This window comes from Hippopotamus amphibius, chromosome 12 (assembly GCF_030028045.1).
Source record: "Hippopotamus amphibius kiboko isolate mHipAmp2 chromosome 12, mHipAmp2.hap2, whole genome shotgun sequence".
In the NCBI taxonomy this organism is placed as follows: Eukaryota; Metazoa; Chordata; class Mammalia; order Artiodactyla; family Hippopotamidae; genus Hippopotamus; species Hippopotamus amphibius.
In genome coordinates this window covers 21893533-21914447 of record NC_080197.1, presented here as the reverse complement: position 1 = coordinate 21914447, position 20915 = coordinate 21893533, and the positions used below count along the sequence as shown (strand labels likewise).

General features: G+C 38.2%; 1 protein-coding gene and 1 pseudogene across 6 annotated transcripts in view; both read left to right on the top strand.

Annotated features, from left to right (window-relative positions):
- RALGAPB (Ral GTPase activating protein non-catalytic subunit beta) overlaps positions 1 to 20915 on the top strand; it is an 87967-nt gene that overhangs the window by 31093 nt on the left and 35959 nt on the right. For 4 of the 6 annotated variants that reach the window (XM_057701528.1, XM_057701523.1, XM_057701524.1 and 1 more), the window contains 10 exons: positions 1581 to 1759; positions 2806 to 2954; positions 3081 to 3297; positions 6824 to 7025; positions 9830 to 9997; positions 10516 to 10630; positions 11012 to 11159; positions 13599 to 13663; positions 14871 to 15000; positions 16780 to 16913. In XM_057701528.1, the coding sequence (XP_057557511.1) occupies positions 1581 to 1759; positions 2806 to 2954; positions 3081 to 3297; positions 6824 to 7025; positions 9830 to 9997; positions 10516 to 10630; positions 11012 to 11159; positions 13599 to 13663; positions 14871 to 15000; positions 16780 to 16913 (1507 nt within the window). The remainder of the gene's footprint in view (positions 1 to 1580; positions 1760 to 2805; positions 2955 to 3080; positions 3298 to 6823; positions 7026 to 9829; positions 9998 to 10515; positions 10631 to 11011; positions 11160 to 13598; positions 13664 to 14870; positions 15001 to 16779; positions 16914 to 20915) is intronic. The other 2 variants (XM_057701526.1, XM_057701527.1) reach the window with 2 other exon arrangements.
- Positions 19198 to 19899, top strand: LOC130832760 (40S ribosomal protein S3-like; annotated as a pseudogene).

Genomic DNA, 20915 nt, shown 5'->3' with positions numbered 1-20915 from the left:
AGAGAAGTCTCACTGGGCTCCAAGAAGCAATGAACATTAAATACTCATAATAGGGAGAGATCAAGGCAGCCTGGGGACAGGCTGCTCTATCATCTGTCTCTCTTGGGTTTTTTGCTCCTCCTGTGCATATGCACTGCGGTCTTTTTCTGGCAGGCTTCCCCTGGGCCCTTGTTTCTTCCTTCCCAGTTTTTAATATCGAATAGACATGAATGTAATGGAGTGCTGCTGGACTGAGGTGTAGTCCATTCCAAACTATTGCTCATTTTTCTAATTTTTAAACAGAGGACTACAATCCTCCAGTAGCTGCTGCTTCTAGAGATTTCTTGTTTTCTGTACCCCACATAATGGACCACAGTTCTGTGGATGCAGTGTACTAACACTAGAAGCCCCTTTTCCATACATGCACACATACTTCCCTGTCCCCATTTGCAGTTACTTGAAATTCAGAGTCTGAGTAGATAGAAAAAGGTTTCAAAGTCCCAGAGCATCTATAAACCACTGATTTATATTTCTCAGCTTAGTTCTTTTGGTCTTGTAGCTAGGGGGAGGTTCTTTCCAGGTGCTGGCTATAGGTGACTAACAGTATTACTTTGAGTTGGAAAGGCTGTTTAAAGGACAGTTAAGCAGACTATTTTGAATAGAAACCTAAATATATTTTTCAATGGAAATATTTTAAATTATGTATACACAAAATATAACTCACACCTGTTGTTTTATTTATTTTTTTATTTTTTACTTTTTTAATTAATTTATTTATTGGCTGTGTTGGGTCTTCGTTTGTTGCACACGGGCTTTCTTTAGTTGGTGCGAGTGGGGGCTACTCTTCATTGTGTTGTACAGGCTCCTCATTGTAGTGGCTTCTCTTGTGGAGCACGGGCCCTAGGCACGTGGGCTTCAATAGTTGTGGCACATGGGCTCAATAGCTGTGGCTCACGGGCTCTAGAGCACAGGCTCAATAGTTGTGGCACACGAGCTTAGCTGCTCTGTGGCATATGGAATCTTCCCAGAGCAGGGCTCAAACCCGTGTCCCCTGCATTGGCAGGCGGATTCTTAACCACTGAGCCACCTAGGAAGTCCACACCTGTTGTTTTAAATACATTGAAATGTATGGCTTTAGTACGTACACATGAACACAAACACTAATCCCAATTTTCACACAGTTTTTAAAAAATTGGAAATGTTAATATGAAAGTTTTCTCCTTGAGATTCTTGTTGATTTATTTATAGTTTTACCATTCCATTGCTTAATTCGAATTTATTTATTTATAGTTTTAACATTCCATTGCTTAATTCCAAACATATTACAAAATATCCATGTATACATTAAGAAAATTAAAAATTTCTAGTCTTATTTTGATTCTCATTCTCTGAATAGGCAAAGTAGGTTCATGTAAGCACACTGCAGGTCTTCTGTAAAGTAGTGTTGATGTTTGAGTCCCTAACCTATTAAATACAGATTAATCTCCTCTCTGAATCAAGGAAATAGGCACAGACAGCCTGTTCTTAAATTAGATTGCATGCATTTTATTGCTAAGGAAATATCTAAATGTATAATTAATTCTTGCTCTCTCTTTTGATAGTAATCCCGTGGATTTGAGTAACCCAGCCATTATAAGCTCTACTCCCAAATTTCAGGAACAGTTCTTAAATGTGAGCGGAATGCCGCAAGAATTGAATCAGTATCCCTGCCTTAAACATCTGCCTCAGATATTTTTTCGTGCCATGCGTGGAATCAGCTGTCTGGTGGATGCATTCTTAGGTGAATTTTGTGTATGTTGCTAGATGTTTGAAGATAACTCTGGAGTCTAGTTTTAGAAACTATTACGGACAGCCCAGAGAAAAAGATGAACAGATTTGATTACAAATAATAAACTGGGAAAAATTATTTGCAGTGAATGTAATAGCTAGATGGTTTTTGTTATTATTATATAAATAGATCAAATCATGCAAAGAAAAAGAATAAGACCTGGTAGATAGATGGACAAAGACTATGACTAAATGATTTGCAAATGAGAAAAGTGTTCATTCTCACTAGTCATCCAAGAAAATACAGATTAAAACGCATGAGGTATCATTCTTAAGTGAATCATTAGGAAGCAATTTATAGTTTTTGTGAACCATTGTTTTAAACTGTTTTTCACATGAAAAGTCAGAATTTTTTTTAACCTATTACAAGGCAGTGATATTTAATACCTATCATTTTCAAAGTCATTTGTTATGTGCACTTAATATATTATGGAGGTAATATAGTAGTTAAGTTTGGCTGCCACCTAGCCAAAAATACCAGTGGTTTAAACAAGGTAGTTGATTTTCACACATGTTAAGCCCAGGGCTAAGCTGTACAGGGCTGCTGTAGCAGTCCCACCATTGTCAGAGACCCAAGGTCCTTCCATCTTCTGGCTCTTCATCCTTTGTGCACACTCTCATGGGCCATGATGGCTGAAAGAATTCCAGCAGTCCTGTTCAGGAATTAGGAAGGAAGGAGCATCTACCTTTGATTGGTTCTTTTAAGGAGCTTTTTTGGGGAAGACCCACCCAATAATCGCCCAGCTCTCTCTATGGTTAGAACATGGCCACATCTGGCTGTAAGGGAGCCTTCAGAATGTAGTTGTTTATTCTTGGTAGCCATGTCCAGCTAAAATTTGTGTTTTGTAACTCAGGAAGAAAGGACGAATGGTCATTGGGAGGCAACTAGCAGTCTCTGCTGTAGTCTGTCCTGAGCCTTCACTGGTGTTGACTGAGGAAGATTTAGTGACCACATATTTTGAACTTCATAGAATAACTCCCATTTGTCTTTCCTTAAAGGCATTTCTAGACCCCGATCAGACAGTGCTCCTCCAACACCCGTGAATAGATTGAGTATGCCTCAAAGCACTGCTGTCAATACCACCCCACCACATAATCGGAGGCACCGGGCTGTTACTGTGAATAAGGCCACCATGAAGACAAGCACAGTAAGAGTTTTCATCACCATTATTATACTGTATAAAACTGGCTTTTTAGTCTGCCATTCTTTTTCAAAAGACCTGCTGTTTTCTCAGACTTTTCATGGGTGTGGCTGTATTCTTGTGTTCTAATAGGTTAGTACTGCTCATGCCTCGAAAGTTCAGCACCAGACATCCTCCACCTCTCCTCTGTCAAGTCCAAATCAGACTAGTTCAGAACCCCGGCCACTGCCTGCCCCACGGAGACCAAAGGTTAACAGCATCTTGAATCTCTTTGGATCATGGTTATTTGATGCAGCATTTGTTCACTGTAAACTTCATAATGGGATAAACAGAGACAGCAGCATGACTGGTAAATATTGCTCAAGAAATACGTTATCATTTTTTTTCTTTTCTTTCTTTTCCTTTTAATCTTTCCTACCTGCAAGATTAATATGTATCTTAAAAAGCTCTCTGTCTCTGACCAAGCAGTGCCTTATGCTTAACCCCTTCCAGCTGAAGTACTTTTGAAAGTTTTCCTACTTGTCCTTTTTTATGTTTGCTCTATGAGGTTTGGCTTTTGTCTGGTTTTATTAGACACACTTCAGATTAGCCACTTTTTGTTAGATCAGCTTCCTTTCAGTAGGTGACCTGGAAGTTCCCTTCATGTCAGCCAGGATAATAATATTGATATAAAGAATTAAACATAATTGACCAGAAATTTATTCACAAGAAGTGTTTGCTTACCTTTTGACAGCCATTCACTCATTACTACATATAAATATCAGAAAATTTCTGCTTCTCAGAAGACTCTAACCTTTTAGGTTTTAGGCTAGGGAACTTTAGTTCAAGGGCACACTTTAAAAAATATCATTTGCTCTGTAAGTAAATAAGACTGGTGAAGAATTAATAACTCAACCCTGATATCTTCATGTAGGTTTTATTACAGAAATGAAACTCTATCTAAATCTGATTTATTTTTGTCATCTTACCATTACACTTGGAAGTAGTGGCATAGGGTGCGGGATGGGAGGGTGGGGTACTGCTGAGTGTACTGAATATTTATGACTGTTTCATAGAGCTGAAGTATAATAATGGCTAGCATTTATTGAGCTGCAGTTACTCTGTGCCAGGCACTATGCTTTATGCATTAATTGTGCTTTATGTAATAATATAATTAATATTGATTGGTTGGTAAGAGACGTATTTGTTCACTGGGGTTGGAAATAACTTGAGATAAAAGGATGCCTGATTGCATTAGATTATGCATGTCTCGAGAGATTGTTAATTTCAAGGATCAAACTAATAAAATGGCCATAAGGGTCTCTGGCTTTCTCTTAGAAATGCATTCTTTGCTATTATATATCATCTCAGAACTAAGGGTCAGTGTCTGTTAGCATTGTACATAGGTAATTATTTTGGATGTTCTTACAAATCTTTAAATAATTTAGAAAAGTTGTGAATGTAAAGGCATTTTCAGAAATATAATTTGAGATTGCATGATTGAGTTTAGGGATTCCTTTATTTTGTTCAAATTCAGGCACTTTATAGTCTACCATTTCCATATATTTTATTTGCAAGTTTGACTTATGGATAAGTAAATGTACTTATTTGATGACTAAATGAAAACATTTAAAAAACATTTTTGGGTTATGTTTTCTTATGTTCATGTGCCTTATATTTTGAGTTTTATGATCCATGTTTATATTAATTTGTATTGTATTTTCTAGATTGAGTCAGCCATATTTTTATTTTTTATTTTTATTAAGATACCATTCTTTACAGTGTAACTTTTGGGTATCGAGCTGTTGACACTAAAATCCCTTAAATCCAGAATGGTTCAACCTGCTGCTTCCTTGGTGGGCTTGCTTAAGGGGAATTTATAGATCTTCCCACTCTCTAGGGAGTTTTTAACAGCTTTGCTCACCCTCTTGTGCCAAAAGATAGAAGCTAAAATTCAAATCATATGTGGGCAACAACTTCCTACTTTTAACTCTTACCATTTTCCTTGGTGGGGAAAGGATATACTCACTTCTTCCCCCACCTTGTGTTTAGAGATGAAAAAGGCTGTTGTATTACCCAGGAGATAGGATGTGTCCAGATAGTTGAATGGGGATAGAGTGCTGTTGGGTGCTACTCTTGAGGTCTTGCGGGTGGTGGGAAGTTTGAGAATGCTGACTCTGCTAGTCTGTTCTCGAAGTACTGGCTGCCATCAAGGAATTCTGCCATGTAGTTCACCTCTAACTTAAACTGTTTGCTTCTATGAACTGGTTAGCTTTAGATTTACCTGACAGTACACTGTGCTTTGTAAATGTAACATTGAGCTGGGAAGGGTTAATGAACTAAAATTTTAATGCACGTAATAACGCAATTCAAAACCTCAATTTTTTGTAGTTGTGTAATTTTCTTTGTTCATTGTTTTGCATGATACAAAAATCATAATTTTGGATCTGAATGCACAATTTCCTGTTTTTGAACTAGCTTGTGGTATCATAAAGCTTTTAATCTAACTTTTAAAAAGCTAAAAAGCTTCTTAACTTATTGTAAAATTTCACCATCTTTAAAGTATTTTATAATTACTACTGTCCTTTGATTTGTTTCCATTTATTTCTATTATCTTGCAGCATCTTTTATCCAAATTCTTCTTTCTTATAAATCTTGTAAGTAGGAACCAGAAGCTTCTCCTTAATTGCAGTCATGTTTTTATTTCTTTCATAATTCCATTAAACTTTTTGATTGTCATTGTCTCTTGTAGTTTTTGCACTTGGGAAGAAAAATACTTTTCTGTGTTTTGAATGGGGAAGATTGTTGGCAAAAGCAAATTAATCTGCCTGAATCAGTCCCATTATTTTTGTACACTAGTCTGGTCATGTCATGAATTCCAGGATTTTGCACTAACTGTGTTTTGGCTTTTTTTTTTTTTTTTTTTTTTAATTTAAAGCTTTAAGCTTATTTTTATACAGATTTAGTGTTTGATTTGTATGCATTCTGCATGTAGTGTTTTTCAAATGTATTATTGCTGGATAGCTTATTCAGGACTAAAAATGGCTCATGGGAAGTTGCATAAAGATTTATGCTTGACTCTGCATTCTGTTAAATCTATTATTACAAAATAATTTAAACATTTCATGTAGAGTGATAAAAGATTTCAGAGTGATTTTCAATACACTGTGAAATCTTTTATTAACAATAAAAGCAACTTTCGAAGGGCTTCTGTTTCAGTGACAACAAATGACCACGATAATCTCTCTTACCAGTCCAATTTTCTGATTTATCAACCTCAGGTTAGCTGCTGTCTGTGGTTGTTAAAATTCATTCTCATTTTGCTTGGTTGGGCGATTCTTTGGTGTGTGTTTTGAAGTTGGGTGGGTGGTGGGAACGCTCTCTCTTTCTTCCTACCCATTTCTTATCCTTACTTTGCCCTCTCCCTAAAGTATACAACCTGGCATGGGATTACCCATTCAATTATGTCTGTCTGGGGTAATGTGTAAATTGCAGTTCCTATTTTTCTTAATGTTTAAGCATCATTTTATAGGGAGAGAAAAAAATAGAGAATAAATAGTAGAAAAGCCAAATTCTGTGTTATATATCTGTATGTATGTGAATACAGATATATACAAATGTACTCTGCTAACCAAAAATTCAGTTGAAAAATGCATCTTGTAGAATCTGCTAAACTGACAGTGCCACTGTAAATTAATTGTTATCCCTTTTCAAAGAAGATTTCAGAGAGCCCTTTTTTAAAAAAAAAATTAAGACATAGTTGCTAAACAAAAGCATTATTGGATTCTATTCAAGTAGCTATTTAATGACACCAACATTTGATCTTTGTGTCCAGGGTCCCATGAGCCTATTTGCATATCAACAAATATAATAAAACCCTCCTTTTTTCTCCCCAGCCATTACAACACAAGCTAGCATGGAGTTTCGACGGAAAGGGTCACAAATGTCCACAGACACCATGGTTTCCAATCCTATGTTTGATGCAAGTGAATTTCCTGATAACTATGAAGCAGGAAGAGCTGAGGCTTGTGGGACACTGTGTAGGATTTTTTGTAGCAAGAAGACTGGAGAAGAGATTCTGCCAGCTTATTTATCCAGGTCTTAGAATTTTTTTTGTTTATTTTTCCATTTGTATAGTTGTGATAGTGAAACTGTTGTAGCATGGCTTGGTAGGCTGAATTGATAAGTAAATGTTGGTTTGAAATACCTGCAAATGTATGTAAGTAATTGAAATTTTTGCTTGAATTCTTCCTTTTTACCTACCTTACCAGATTTAGTGAGGATCCCTAACACCCTTTTTATTTTAGAATGATTGTTTATTCCATCTTATATGACATTTATTAATTATAGAGAGATTTGGAAGGGCCACACTAAATTGTTAATACATTTTTACCACAGTACTAGATACTATAGATGGTCCAGAAATGTTAGCTGTTAATCCTGCCTCTAAGGAGCTTATTTTCTCAAGTGAACAAAGCCATGTACACAAGTAGTACCAATCCAATAGCAATAGAAAGTTGGAAGGAGAGAGACACAGATAAAGTGTTATAGGTATTCAGAGGAAGCAGCAGCATATACTTGCCCTGGGGGTTCAGGAAAGAGTTACAGAGGATTGATTGGATGATTGCGCTGGACTTATTAAAGATGACTAGTATTTGGACTGTGTTAGCAAGTTGGGTAGGGTCATCCTATCCAAATCTATGACTTCAACTAGTCTTTTTGAATGGCCCTGCCATCCACTCAGTTGCTTATGCTAGAAACTAGGAGTCAATTTAGGCTTCTCTTCTCTCCGTCTGTATCTTTAGATGGTCAACCGGCTCCTGCCTTTCTGCTACTTAACCCTCTTTCTAATGTCTCCACTCTGTCCCCACCATGACACTTCAGGCCTTGTCACTTTTTTTCTAAATTAACTAACTTGTAATGGCCTCCTATTTTTCTTGATTCTCTTTTGCCCTCCTCAACCGATCATTCACACAGCTGCTGAGGTGATAATGTTAATGAGAGCATTCAGGTGTCTATGTACATACTAGGTTCTCAGGAGAGAGGATTAAACTGAGAAGGAGAAAGTAGAGAAGAATATAGATATGAAACAGAATGGTACATGCAGGGAACTAATCAGCAGTATCTTAACAGGCTCTTGACTTTAAGTAACAGAAAACCCTCTCAGTGTGACTTAAGCAAAAGAGGAATGAGTTATGAGAAACTTGTGCTATTTAATATCTTCTAAGGTCAGGACATGCAACAGGGTCTCACGAAAGGCAAGAACCAGGGGCTATAAAGTGTTGAGGGACCAAAACAACTTTCCTGCTTTCTGTTTCTCTGTCATCATGGTCTCTCAAAACTACTTCATTCTTCTCTTACCTGCAGATCATTTTCTTATACCGTAGTATGGTTCTAAGTTCAAATTTCCATGGCATTTGTCTAGGTGATCAGCAGGGCCAGTTAGCATTCTGAATCCTAATTTCAGATTCCTGGGAAAGAGGATCTGATGAATCAGGTGTCTACCTCTGGTTTAATCAGCTACAGCTGTGAAGATGGGTCATATTGGATACTGGTACCCCACGTGGTGGGGGCACAGTTCTCAGGAGGGAGACTGTGGGTTTGGGCAATACTCCAAACAGTATCAATAGCAGTAAGGGAAAAGGCTGTGACCATGGGCCTTGCACCTGGCCTGTAAGATTGGATGGGTGAAAGTGTGACCAAAGAGCAGATTTGTGAGGGGGCCAAGGATGGGCTTAGTGTCGGACCTGTTGAATTTGAGGTGCCTGTGGGATTTTTATCAAGAAATATTTATTAAGTTCCTACTTTGTGCCAGATGCTGCGCACAGGGAGTACTAGAAGAATTGATAGAAATGCCCTGCCCTCAGGTCTCCAGTATGCTTTTGGCTAATAGATCTGGAGCTAGAGACTAATTTGATTATGTGTGGTGGCTTAAGTAGTGTTTAAAACCAGGCTAGTAGAAGAGATAGCTTAGAGAACCGAGGTTGGCAGCCTGAGGAACACCAGTGTTAGGAGGCACATGGAGTAAGATCTGTTAAAGGAAGTAGCCGTAGAAGTCAAGGAAGCATAAGAGAAGAAGCGAGTAATCAGAGGGTTGAATGCTTTAAAAAGGCAAAGTAAGTTAAGACTTAGACATGTCTTTTGGATTTAGCAATTGAGAGGCCATTGGTTATTTGCTATAACATGCTTTTAGTTGAGTTCTAGAGAGAGAAATTAGATTAAAATGGGTTAAGCAGTGACCAGGAGGTGAGGAAGTTGTTTCTGAGGAGTTTTGTAGAGAAAAGTGCCTTACAGAAGTAGAAGAGTATACCAGTATAGTTGCTCTTGAATGATGGAAGATTGAATGCTTAATTCATTGGTGGGGTTAGGGAGGGATGTTGAAAGTAAGGTATATTCAAGTACATTCCTAAAAGTACTCTTATTCAAAGTGACCTTCATATCGTGGTGATTACAGTGAGGTTTCTTTCTTTCATTGTGCCCCAAAAATAATGGGGGAAGGGAAAAAAGACACAACCCCCACTTATTTTCAGGAATTGTAAAATGCTGCAAAGTTTTACTGACATGGAATTCAGTTAAGTAATTCCTCCAGTTTGTTGATAATTACTGCAGCCTTTTGTTTTTATCATTCGTTACTTCATTTGCAGGCACCTGTAACTGAGTTGCAAGGCTTAAAACTTCAAGAAAGTGTAATAGACATGAATCTTTTTTTTTTTTTTTGATTAGGAACTATAACTTGGTTCTTAGTGTCTTTGATTCTGAATTGTTCTAACTCCAGTAATACCTTTTAAAGCATAGAAGTAGTGAAGATTGGAAATAGACTTTAAGATGACTGTAGAAAATATTAATAATTATGAAGACAGTTGATCAGCAGTTTGCTTAAAATTTTTTTCTTGCTTTCCTAGATTTTACATGCTTTTAATTCAAGGTTTGCAGATAAATGATTATGTGTGCCATCCTGTCTTGGCCAGCGTTATTCTAAACTCCCCTCCTTTGTTCTGCTGTGACTTGAAAGGGATTGATGTTGTGGTTCCTTACTTTATTTCAGCTCTTGAAACCATTTTGCCTGACAGGTAAGCTATCATTCTGTACTAGTATGTCAGTTGTCGGCTTTGGCCTGGTCCATTTTGGTGCTTCCTCCCCAGTTTCCCAGTTTATCCTGTCCAGTTGTCTTCATAGCCCAAGGGGACTTAGGCCACATTAAATGAGTAGAACATCCAGGCCCACCTCGTCCCTGAACTCTTTCAGTTCTATTTGTCCATGGGCGTGTTGAATCCTTTTTGGCCTGATCTAGAGGGATAAGAGCAGCTCCAGTGCAGAAGGCTTTTGTAGAGTAGGCCTTACATTTAAATTCAGTCAGTCAGATTCTAGTTTAATTCCATAACAGTTTAACATAGAGAGTCTCTCTCATACACACACAAATTGCACAGAATATATTGCAAAACTCAGTAGAAAGTAGTTACTGCATTCTTTATAAAACCAAACCCAGTACGTGTATTGTGAAAAATTGGCATAATGTATATTTGGCAGTAGCTAAAAACGTACTTTAGTTCAGAAATACTAATAGCTATTTTTTTTTTTTTTTTGGCAGAGAACTCTCAAAATTCAAAAGCTATGTAAATCCGACAGAATTGAGAAGATCTTCCATTAATATCCTGCTTTCTTTGTTGCCCCTCCCACATCACTTTGGCACAGTCAAATCTGAGGTAAGGTTTTATTAAAGTTTTTTATATTTTGTATTCTGTCTTGTGTGTTAATTCAAGTGAAATTGTATTTTTAAAATGGAACAGGAGCTTTTAAAAAATTTTTTTAATTATTTCAAGTGAATCAACAAAGTTGACATGTTAAGGTATATCTTCTGTCAGCCAACATGCCTTTGGCCTACTATTTCAAGTGGTGACGGGCTAGTGATGTCTGATCACATATGTTGCGTGAGTTAGTGATAGTCTTAGCACAGTGGCTGATACTAGTCAGACTGAAAGCCTTGCTGGTTAGGCTGACCTTCTGTTTGTCCACGGTAGCAATTCCTACATGGACGTAGTGTACCACAACAGATGATGTTAAGTGTTATTCCTTTTTTTCTATAGGTGGTCCTGGAAGGAAAATTTAGTAATGATGACAGCTCTTCTTACGATAAACCAGTAACTTTTTTGTCCCTGAAGTTGAGACTTGTGAATATACTAATAGGTGCCTTGCAAACGGAAACGGACCCCAACAACACTCAAATGATATTAGGTTTGTGTTCACACATTTTTTTATAAGTGAAAACCCAGATACTATTGACCTCAGGCATGTTGAAGAGGCAGGGGTCAGTGATGGGAACCTAAGCATAAAATAGCCCTACTTGTTCCGAACCAGAGGCAGAATTTGTTTGCTTTTATTTGTGAACAGATTTGAAGGGGTGAGATGAGGAAAGGAAAGCATCCTAGTTGTGTTGGTAGGTCATGTTGGCTTAGTTTTATTTGTGTTTTTTATTTTTCTCTTTCCCTCTTGCCCTTCTTCTCTCCTTCTCTCCCCTTCCCTCCCCTTCTTCTCCCCTTCCTTCTCTTCCCTTTCCTTTCTGCCCTCATTACATCTGCCTTTGCCTCTTCCTTCTGCCTGTTGCATACATGTGAAAATATTTGGAGTTGGGGTGTAATTCTGGAAGCTGTGTTCAATCCTGCCAAGAGGAGATTGAAGGATAGCTGTTGCTGTGCCTCCTCCCTCTTTCCTTATTGTTTCCTATTGGTTTTCTAATCATACTGACTCTGTCTTAGATGGCTCCTCATTATAGCCACTTCCATATTTTAAACCCTTGTCACCTCTCAACTTGTTTACTACAGCTGTCTCTTGCTGTACTTCTGGGGGTTTTTGGTTTTTGGGGGTTTTTTTGTTTGTTTTTTGGGAGGGTTTTTTAGCTGCATTGGGTTTTCATTGCTGCGCATGGGCTTTCTCTAGTTGTGGCAAGCAGGGGCTACTCTTCATTGCAGTATGCGGGCTTCTCTTGTGGAGCACGGGCTCTAGGCATACAGGCTTCAGTAGTTACAGCACGTGGGCTCAGTAGTTGCAGCATGCAGGCCCCAAAGCACACAGGCTCAGTAGTTGTGGCTCACTGGCTCCAGAGCACAGGATCAGTAGTTGTGGTGCATGGGCTTAGTTGCTCTGCAGCACGCGGGATCTTCCTGGAGCAGGAATCGAACCCATGTCCCCTGCATCGGCAGGTGGATTCTTAACTAGTGCACCACCAGGGAAGTGTCTGTACTTCTGGTTTTTTATCAAAACCAAGGGCATGGTCCTAGGTACAAGTATTCTAAGGAGGAAGAAGAGAATGGCATGGCTTTTATTCTTGAGCAAGTCGCATTGCAGAAGTTGGAACACCTTCACAGAGTACTCAGATAACAGTAGAAGGCCGTGGTAATTTCATTCTATGTTGAGTGTCTTCTGTGTTGAGAGAGAAGAAACCAAAAGAGCAAGGAAACTTCATAGAGGGAAGTGGAAGTTAAATTGGATCTTGTAGGGCCAGATTTGAATAGGTGCCAAGTGAGGTTAGAATTTCATTCCAGGAGAGGAAATGACAAGGCCAGAGAATTGGTGGCAGTAGTGGTTGGAATGGGTACTCAGGAAGTACAGTATGTTATGCAGCAGGAGAGGGGAATGAATAGGGAAGAGTAAATCCTTTCATTTTGGAAAGGAGTTGAAGGAACAGAGGTTAAATCTTGATATGAGAGAGTCTCCAAGTTGTACTTTTTAAGGTTATTCAAGTAACATACCACTTGAAATCAGATAATTTCTACAGTTGTTAGAGTATTTAGTTCTGCTTTATCCTTGTTCTGAGGAAGCTTCCTATGTGTATTCCAAGGAAGAGCCAGTTGTCACTCTTGCCATAGATTAGCAGAGCTGTGTCTGTCCTCTCTATCCATAGAGGACAAGAACACTCCCTCACTGGGACAAGAAGCAGTGTGCTAGGCTCACCATCTTGTTTCTGTCCTAGTCTTTCCAGGGTTATGAATTCCTTGGTAATAAATACATGCAGCTTGCCTTCAGAATATGCAGCCATGGGCAAGCCCTAAACCATTCTTAAAAAGCAGTTGGTCAGAAAGATATAGGTGGAAATTCCCTGGTGGTCCAGTGGTAAAGAATCTGCCTTATAATGCACAGGATGTGGGTTCGATCCCTGGTCAGGGAGCTAGGATCCCACGTGCCATGGGGCAACTAAGCCCATGCACCACAACTACTGAGCTCACGCACGCCTCAGCTAGAGAGCCAGTGTGCCGCAAACTACAGAGCCGAACTACAGAACCCATACGCCACAACTATAGAGCCTATGCGCCCTGGAGCCTGTGCACCACAACTAGAGAAGAGAAAACCCGCAGGCCAGAACTAGAGACAAGCTCGCGCACTGTGACGAAAGATCTTGCATGCCTCAACAAAGATCCTGCATGCCGCAACTAAGACCCGACACAGCCAAAAAGAAAAAGAAAGATATAGCTGTGATTTTTTGTTGTTGTTACTTTATATTGACTAGGTCATTTCTAAAGAGTATCTTTTCTGACCAACCAATGGACTTACTAGTAATTTTCTGGAAATTTCAGGAGTACTCAGCTGAAACAATATTCTTATCTCTGTATTAATTGAGGTGTTTTAGCCATTTTAGTATTCTTGTCATGTATTTAAATGTATTTTTTGTTGTTTCAGGGGCAATGTTAAATATTGTTCAAGATTCAGCACTTTTAGAAGCCATTGGTTGCCAAATGGAGATGGTAAGAAGCATACGTGTGATTTGTCTGAGAATATCAACTTGTATTTATGTAAATTATATTCCAAAATGTCTGTCCATGTGTTTTTTAAAGGCATCTGTTTGTAAATTCAGCCCACTGATTCAGAAGGATCCTTTTTAAAATATCTGTTTTGAGGTTTCTTACCTTTCAGTGCCTCATCAGGTCCCTGAGAGATTCTGCATGAGACAAATTCCAGCTAAGCACTATCTTTATTCCTGGACAGTGTTTACTTAAAGCTCTTAATTCTTTTGCTGTGTTGGTGAATTGGCTTGAATAATCTAGAAAAAGCCCCCTACTCCATAATTCCTTGTATCCCTACTGATCTAATGTTGGCTGTAAATAGCATCTAGTTTATTCTTTTCTATCTCATCAGCTCTTTCTGGCCCCTCTAGACCAAGGTTTTAAAGGTCCCCCCAAAGCACCAATGCTTCTAAATCAAAAAAACTTCCCAGAGATTCTCAGTGCTCCCTTCTATCTTCAGGATGTGTGATCCCTATACCTGGAGTAGAGGTGGGGCGGTGGGTGGGTGGGGAATTAGTAGAGTATACGGGAATGAGATGGGTGGATGTAGGATGGGTGATCAAATTATTATTAAAGAAAGTATGTTCATGTCCCAGTAGGTGGCTAATAACAGTCACCTTATCTGGGTAAAATGAATTGTGTTTGTAGGGGAAAAAAATGAGGGAAGTCTTTGGCAGATACCTTTGTTGGCCCCTATACATATAGGACTTAATCTTTGTACTAATCATATATTTTATTGTTTGTGTTTTATGATATAACTACATTTGAAAGTTATTGTTGTTTGTTTGTGTTTTGTTTTTTTAAGATTGTATTCCTGTCCTGAAGTTTTGCTTGGGAGGCACTAGGGTATTTCTTTAAGGACCTAGAGTCATTAGCTAGTGAAGTCTAGTGAAGATGGAGAAGGTCTGGCCCTTTTAAATAGCAGCAAAGAAGACCCCAGAATGGGCACCCTCTAATCATCAGACCCTTGATACCTCCAATAAATGGCGTTTATGCAAAAACACCACAGCAGTTTTGATCCTTTGTCAATTTTTCTTTATGTATCAGTTTGTGCTATTTAGCTGGCACGTTCCATTTTATCCACGTGGCTTTTAATGATTGACTTCTACCTATACTTTTCAACTCTGGGGGTAGCCGCCAAACATTTGATTCATTTTTATTTGACTAGGGTGGTGGAGAAAATAACTTGAAGAGTCATAGTCGCACAAATAGTGGTATTAGTTCAGCGAGTGGTGGAAGCGCGGAGCCCACAACTCCTGACAGTGAAAGACCTGCTCAGGCTCTCCTAAGAGATTATGGTAAGCCATGTTTGGTTGTTTTGTGTGTGTGTTTTTTTTTTTTATATCTAAAGTTTATAGAATAACTTTTAATGCCCAGATATACAAAACAAACAAGCAAAGAAATCTTAAACCAGATTTTAAGTTCAGGATTTTTAAGTATAATAGAGAGGCTATTAGTCTAAAACATTAAGAAAAAGAAAACAAATCTTTTAAACTTAGCTCTATAGCTTTTAAGAGTTAGATTTTGGGTGGTTTCTTAGATTTTATAAGTGATTATAATGTTTGGTTAGGAGACATTTCTGAATTCTGTACCAGGTGCTAGTAATACAGAAACAAATAGGATTTACACTCTGCCTCAGAGTCTAATGGCAGAGTCAGCCAGTGAGGGTGGGTGATGGCTTATGCATTAGAGGGCAACCCAGAGGAAAGTCTGTGTCTGAAGCCTGTATGCCCTACTATATCTAGTTAGATTCTTCAGTCACAAAGAGTAAGAAAGAGTAAGGAAACATTTGTCATTAGAGCATCCTATTCAGTAATCTCCTTTACCCTGGGTAATTACTTTATGGGTTCTGTGAGTTTGTGGGTGCCTTTATGTTTTTACACATAAATACTAATGGTGTGTTGAATCTGTGAGGATTAATCCAACTAGATTGAAATGAAATCTAGCTCCTTAGATGTGAGTTTAATTTTTTTTAATCATTTGGAGAGTTCATGAGCCCAGGAGTGCAGGCATGTTTCAGTGATTTAAGTTTGCCATAAGTATCCTTCAGCATGTCAGATACATAAGGTCATTATGTGGCTATTTAACACACTTAAATATTGCATTTATGAAGAAGTTATTTAAATTGCTATCTTATTCATTATTCTTGTAGATTTAAGTATAGGTGAAAATTTGTTTTATTTTTCATGCTGCTAAATAAATTTTTGCATTATTATATGTGTTCTAATATAAATGTTTGAAGTGGTTGTTTGTTTCAGTATTTTGAACTGGTGTTAGTGAGTTCTGCTTGTAATGTCATAAAATATTTTTTACTAAGAAATCCAGATTTGTGTTAGTGTCGCATGAATGTCTCTCTTTAATGATCATTCCTTTTTTTGTTGTCACTGCCCTCTTTCTGATAGGATCGACAGGTATAATGTCCCTAAAGCTTCCTTTATAAATTCAGTTTAATTTGTCCTAATTTATTATTAAGTAGTAATTACTTTTAAATATAGAATTGGAGGCTAAATAAGAGCACAATAACTTGGTTGTTTAATTTTTTTTGACGTATTAAAGTTGTCTTAGAGAATTAAATGTTAAAATTTGTTTGAAAAGACATTGCATGTGACTTCTGGTGGTTTAAACCCTGAAAACAATTTCAACAGATGCTTTAGGGTAATTCTCAGCATCTGAGGAGATTCTAAAATTTGAATTCTTGCCTCTAAAAAATTCTAAGGAAATAATTGATAGCCTTTGCTTTTTTTAAAAATGTAACTCTGTGAGTTAATTTAGAAAATTTAAGATTTACATTGTTATAAGAATGATACTGGAACTTTCAAATCCCAGTGTATGTCTATATGAAAGTACCTGAGCTGGGAGCTAGAAGCTGCTCTGGTCCATTGTGTTTGCCCTGCGCACTGTTGTTCAGTCAGGCTTGACGTTCAGGCCAGTGGGGCGGGGAACATAGCACTGTGTGGGTGCCCGTCGTGCTCACTGTGGCTGCTGTGGTCTGTGCCTAGTGGAATGCTGTGCTTCTCGTTACTAATGCTTAGTTGTTTTCCCTCCCTGTGGGATGTGGCATTGGGGTTATATCCTAGCTCTTAATACAGATTCAGCTGCTGGGCTCCTGATTCGCAGCATTCATCTCGTCACCCAAAGACTCAACTCCCAGTGGCGGCAAGACATGAGCATATCACTGGCAGCTCTAGAGCTCCTCTCTGGCCTGGCAAAGGTGAGAAGGACAGTCCTTTTATTTTAGCCTAGCAGCCTTGGACTGTAACTCTTTTTCTCTGTATCTCCTGACCCCTACTTGTGGGTATTGCAGTGTTGGTTACACTCAACGCACTTGATACCCAAAGTGTGCAAAAATGAGCCTCTAAGTGAGATTTCACAAAATGATCTTTACTGTTTTGTTTAATAGGTTTAAAGAGTATGAATGATATTTCTTGCTGTTAAATTACAGGAAACATTTCAATACTTGCTATTCATTGGCACAGAATAATAGGATTCTGTTTATAATACACTTAAATTTTCAACAACATTTTGTGCCATTATAAAATCATCTAACTTTAATGAACAAATGCAGATTTGGCAACAAAAGAGAAAGCTTATCCTTAAAATATGCCGTTTGGGACTATGGCTCTTCCATCTTCCATTACCATGATAAGTGAAAATTGGCTTTATTTTCAAATTTATTTCACAGCTCTTTTTCAATTTTGTGGAATCTTATAGCTGGGTATCCATTTGCATTTCTCTGAGTATTTTTTTTTAATTGAGGTGAAATTCACATAACATAAAAATATCCTTTTAAAGCGAACAACTCAGTGCCTATTAGTATTTTCATAGTGTTGTGCAACCACCACCTCCATCTAGTTCCAAAACATTTATCACCCCAAAAAGAAACCCTGTAGCCATTAAGCAGTTGCTTCCTGATCTCTGTTTCCCCTAATGCCTAACAACCATCAGTCTGCATTCTGTCTCTATGGATTTACCATTCTGGATACTTCATATAAATTAAATCATACAACCTATGTTCTTTTATGTATGGCTTCCTTCACTTAATATGTTTTTGAGGCTCATTTATGTTGTGGAGTATGTCTCAACTTCATTCCATTTTATGGCTGAATGATCTTCCATCATATTATGTACCAATTTGTTTATCCGTTCCTCTGTTGCACATTTGTGCTGTTTCTACCTTTTGGCTATCATGACTAGTGCTGCTATGAACATGCACGTACATGTGTTTATTTGAATACCAATTTTCAGTTGTTTTGGGTATATACCTAGGAGTGGAATTGCTGGATCACATGGTAATTCTATATTTAACTTTTTGAGGAGCCGCCAAACTGTTGTCCACAGCTACTGAATCGATTCACATTTCCGCCAGTGATATAGGAGAGTTCCAGGTTCTTCACATCTTCACTAACATCTAAGTGTTTTCATATCTGTAAAATGGGCAGGATTATCTTGTATATAACACCTGGTGATGTGAGGATGAAATGAAATATGTAGAACACTTTGTAAATGTAAAGGTGATATATTGTCTGAGATGATAAAATCTAAGCCCTCGTTTTACAAATGAGGGGACAGGTGAGCAGAGGCTGTGACTTACAGTCACAGTCATGAGAGACAAAATAGGCAAGAAAACCTACGATGTTCTCACCACCACTTAGAGCTTACCCTCACCTCAAAGATTCTCAGGGATAGCTGTAACGGCCATAGTTTTATGAGGAGCAGTTATTGATGCAGGAGGTAAGAACAGCCATTTGTGAGACATGCAGGACCACACTGTCTTCGAGAGCAAGGTACTGTTGCCTGTGACCTTCAGTGCACTTGCAGCAGTAAGAAATAATTAGTGCTAGATGGAGTGCTCTCTGGATCTAACAAATCATAAAGGGCTAACTCTACCTAATTTCAAGACTTGCTATAAAGCTATGGTAATCAAAACAGTCTGGTATTAGAATAGGATTAGACAACTAGATCAATGGAATAGTATAGGGAGTCCAGATACAGATCCACGCATGTATGGACATCTAATTTTTGACAACAGTACCATGATCAAAGGAGAAAGGATAGTCTTTTCGACAATATCTGATTGTGCTGGAACAATCAGATATTCATATACAAAAAGAAAAAAGAACTTTGATTCATACTTTGTACTATGTACAAAAATTACCTCAAAATGGATTATAGACCTAAATATAAAAACTAAACTCTAAATTTCTAGTAGAAATCATGGGAGAAAAATCTTTATTGGTTGTACAAAGATTTGGGTTATACAGCGATTTCTTAGATATAGATATATACCATAGAGGAACAAACTAATAAGTTGGATTTTATTAAAATTAAAAACTACTATTCTTCAAAAAATACGGTTAAGAGAATGAGATGAAAAGTTACAGATTGGGTGAGAATCTTTACAGTGTATGTATGTGATGAAGGACCTGTATTCAGATCATATAAAGAATCCTCAAAACTGAGTAATAGCCTTTCATTTTGGTGGTGTGCAGCAGCATATGGTGATGAAAATTTCTAAGAAGAGGTTTATTGTTCATGGATTTTTCAGAATTAAACTGAGTCCCTCATCCAGAGACTTGCTGTAAATGACTACTCTGTTATTGAGGTCTAAATTATACCATTCAGGACAGAAATCATTACCTTGGCCTCCAGGAGCAGAGTATTCTTCATGAGAAGAATCCAGGAGTTGACTGACATAGTTCAGAAGATGTGTGGATTCCCTGAGGGCTATGATAGAGCTTTGTGCTGAAAAGGTGGCCAAACAAGGTCTGTTTGCCATTACCCAGACAGAGTCTCTGCAATCAAACTGCTAGGAGGGCTTGCTATGCAGAGAGCCTGCTATGGGGTGCTGCAGTTCATCATAGAGAGGGCTGTCAAGGACTACTGGGTCATGGGTGTCAGGGAAACTCCAAGAGCAGGTGGCTGAATCCCTGAAGTTTCTGGATGGTGTGATGATCCACAGTGGGGACCCTGTTAATTACTATATTGATACCACCATGTGTCAGTGTCTTGCTGGGCATCAGAGTGAAGATCATGTTGTCCTGGGACCCAAGTGGTAAGAGTGGCCCTAAGAAGCCCCTTTCTGACCACATGAACATTGTGTACCCTAAAGATGAGATGTTATCCACTATTTCCATCTTGGGACAGAGGATAGGAAGCCAGAGCTGCCTGCCATGCTCGAGCCAGTCCCCACTGCATAACAGGGTCTTCTTGGCACCTGGATCTGGAGTCTGGATATTGCTTTGTAAAGACCTTTAATACAATCTTTTAAAAAGACAGTATGACAATGACAGCAAAAGCCCTCAATAATACAACAAACAACCCAGTTTTAAAATGGGCAAAAGATTGGACGGATGCTTTACCAGATATACTGATGGCAAACAAGCATAGGAAAGGCGCTCATTATCACTACTTTTTAAGGAAGCGCTGTTAAAACCACAGTGAGCTACCATGCCATACACTTTAGGGTGGTTGAAATTTAAAAGACTGACCATACCAAATGTTTGGTGACGATGTAGAAGAATTGGAACTCTTCATATACTGTTGAAGGGAATGTTAAATGGTGCAACCATTTTAGAAAACAGCTTGGCAGGTCCTTAAAAAACTAAACATACATCTACCATATGATCCAATCAGTCCACTCCTAGGAAAGAAGAGAGCATATACCCATACAAAGACTTGTATGTAAATGTTTATAGCAGCTTTATTTGTAATATTCAGAAGCTGGAAACAGTCCAGATGTCCAGTAGGTGACTGGATAAATTAATTGTGGTATAATCCATATAATGGAATATGACTCAGCAATAAGAAGGAATGAACAATTGATACCCACAAAAATGTGGATAAATGTCAAAATAATTATGCTGAGTAAAAGAAGCCAGACTCCCACCTCCCTCCGCCCCCACCAAACAGTGCAGTACTCTACGATTTTATTTATAAAAAACTCTAGAAAATGCAAATTATAGTGACAGAAAGCAAATCAGCAGTAACCTAAGGAGGGGGCAAAAAGGAGTGGGAAGAAGGATTACAAAGGTACATGCGATTTTGAGGGGTGATGATTATGTCCACCATCTTGATCATGGTGATAGTTTACAGGTGTATACTTAGGCCAAAATTGATCCGATTGTACACTTTAAATATGCATAGTTTACTGGATGTTAGTTATACCTCTAAGTAGCTGCACAGAACTTTGTAGCCCACAGAGCATTGCTGTGGG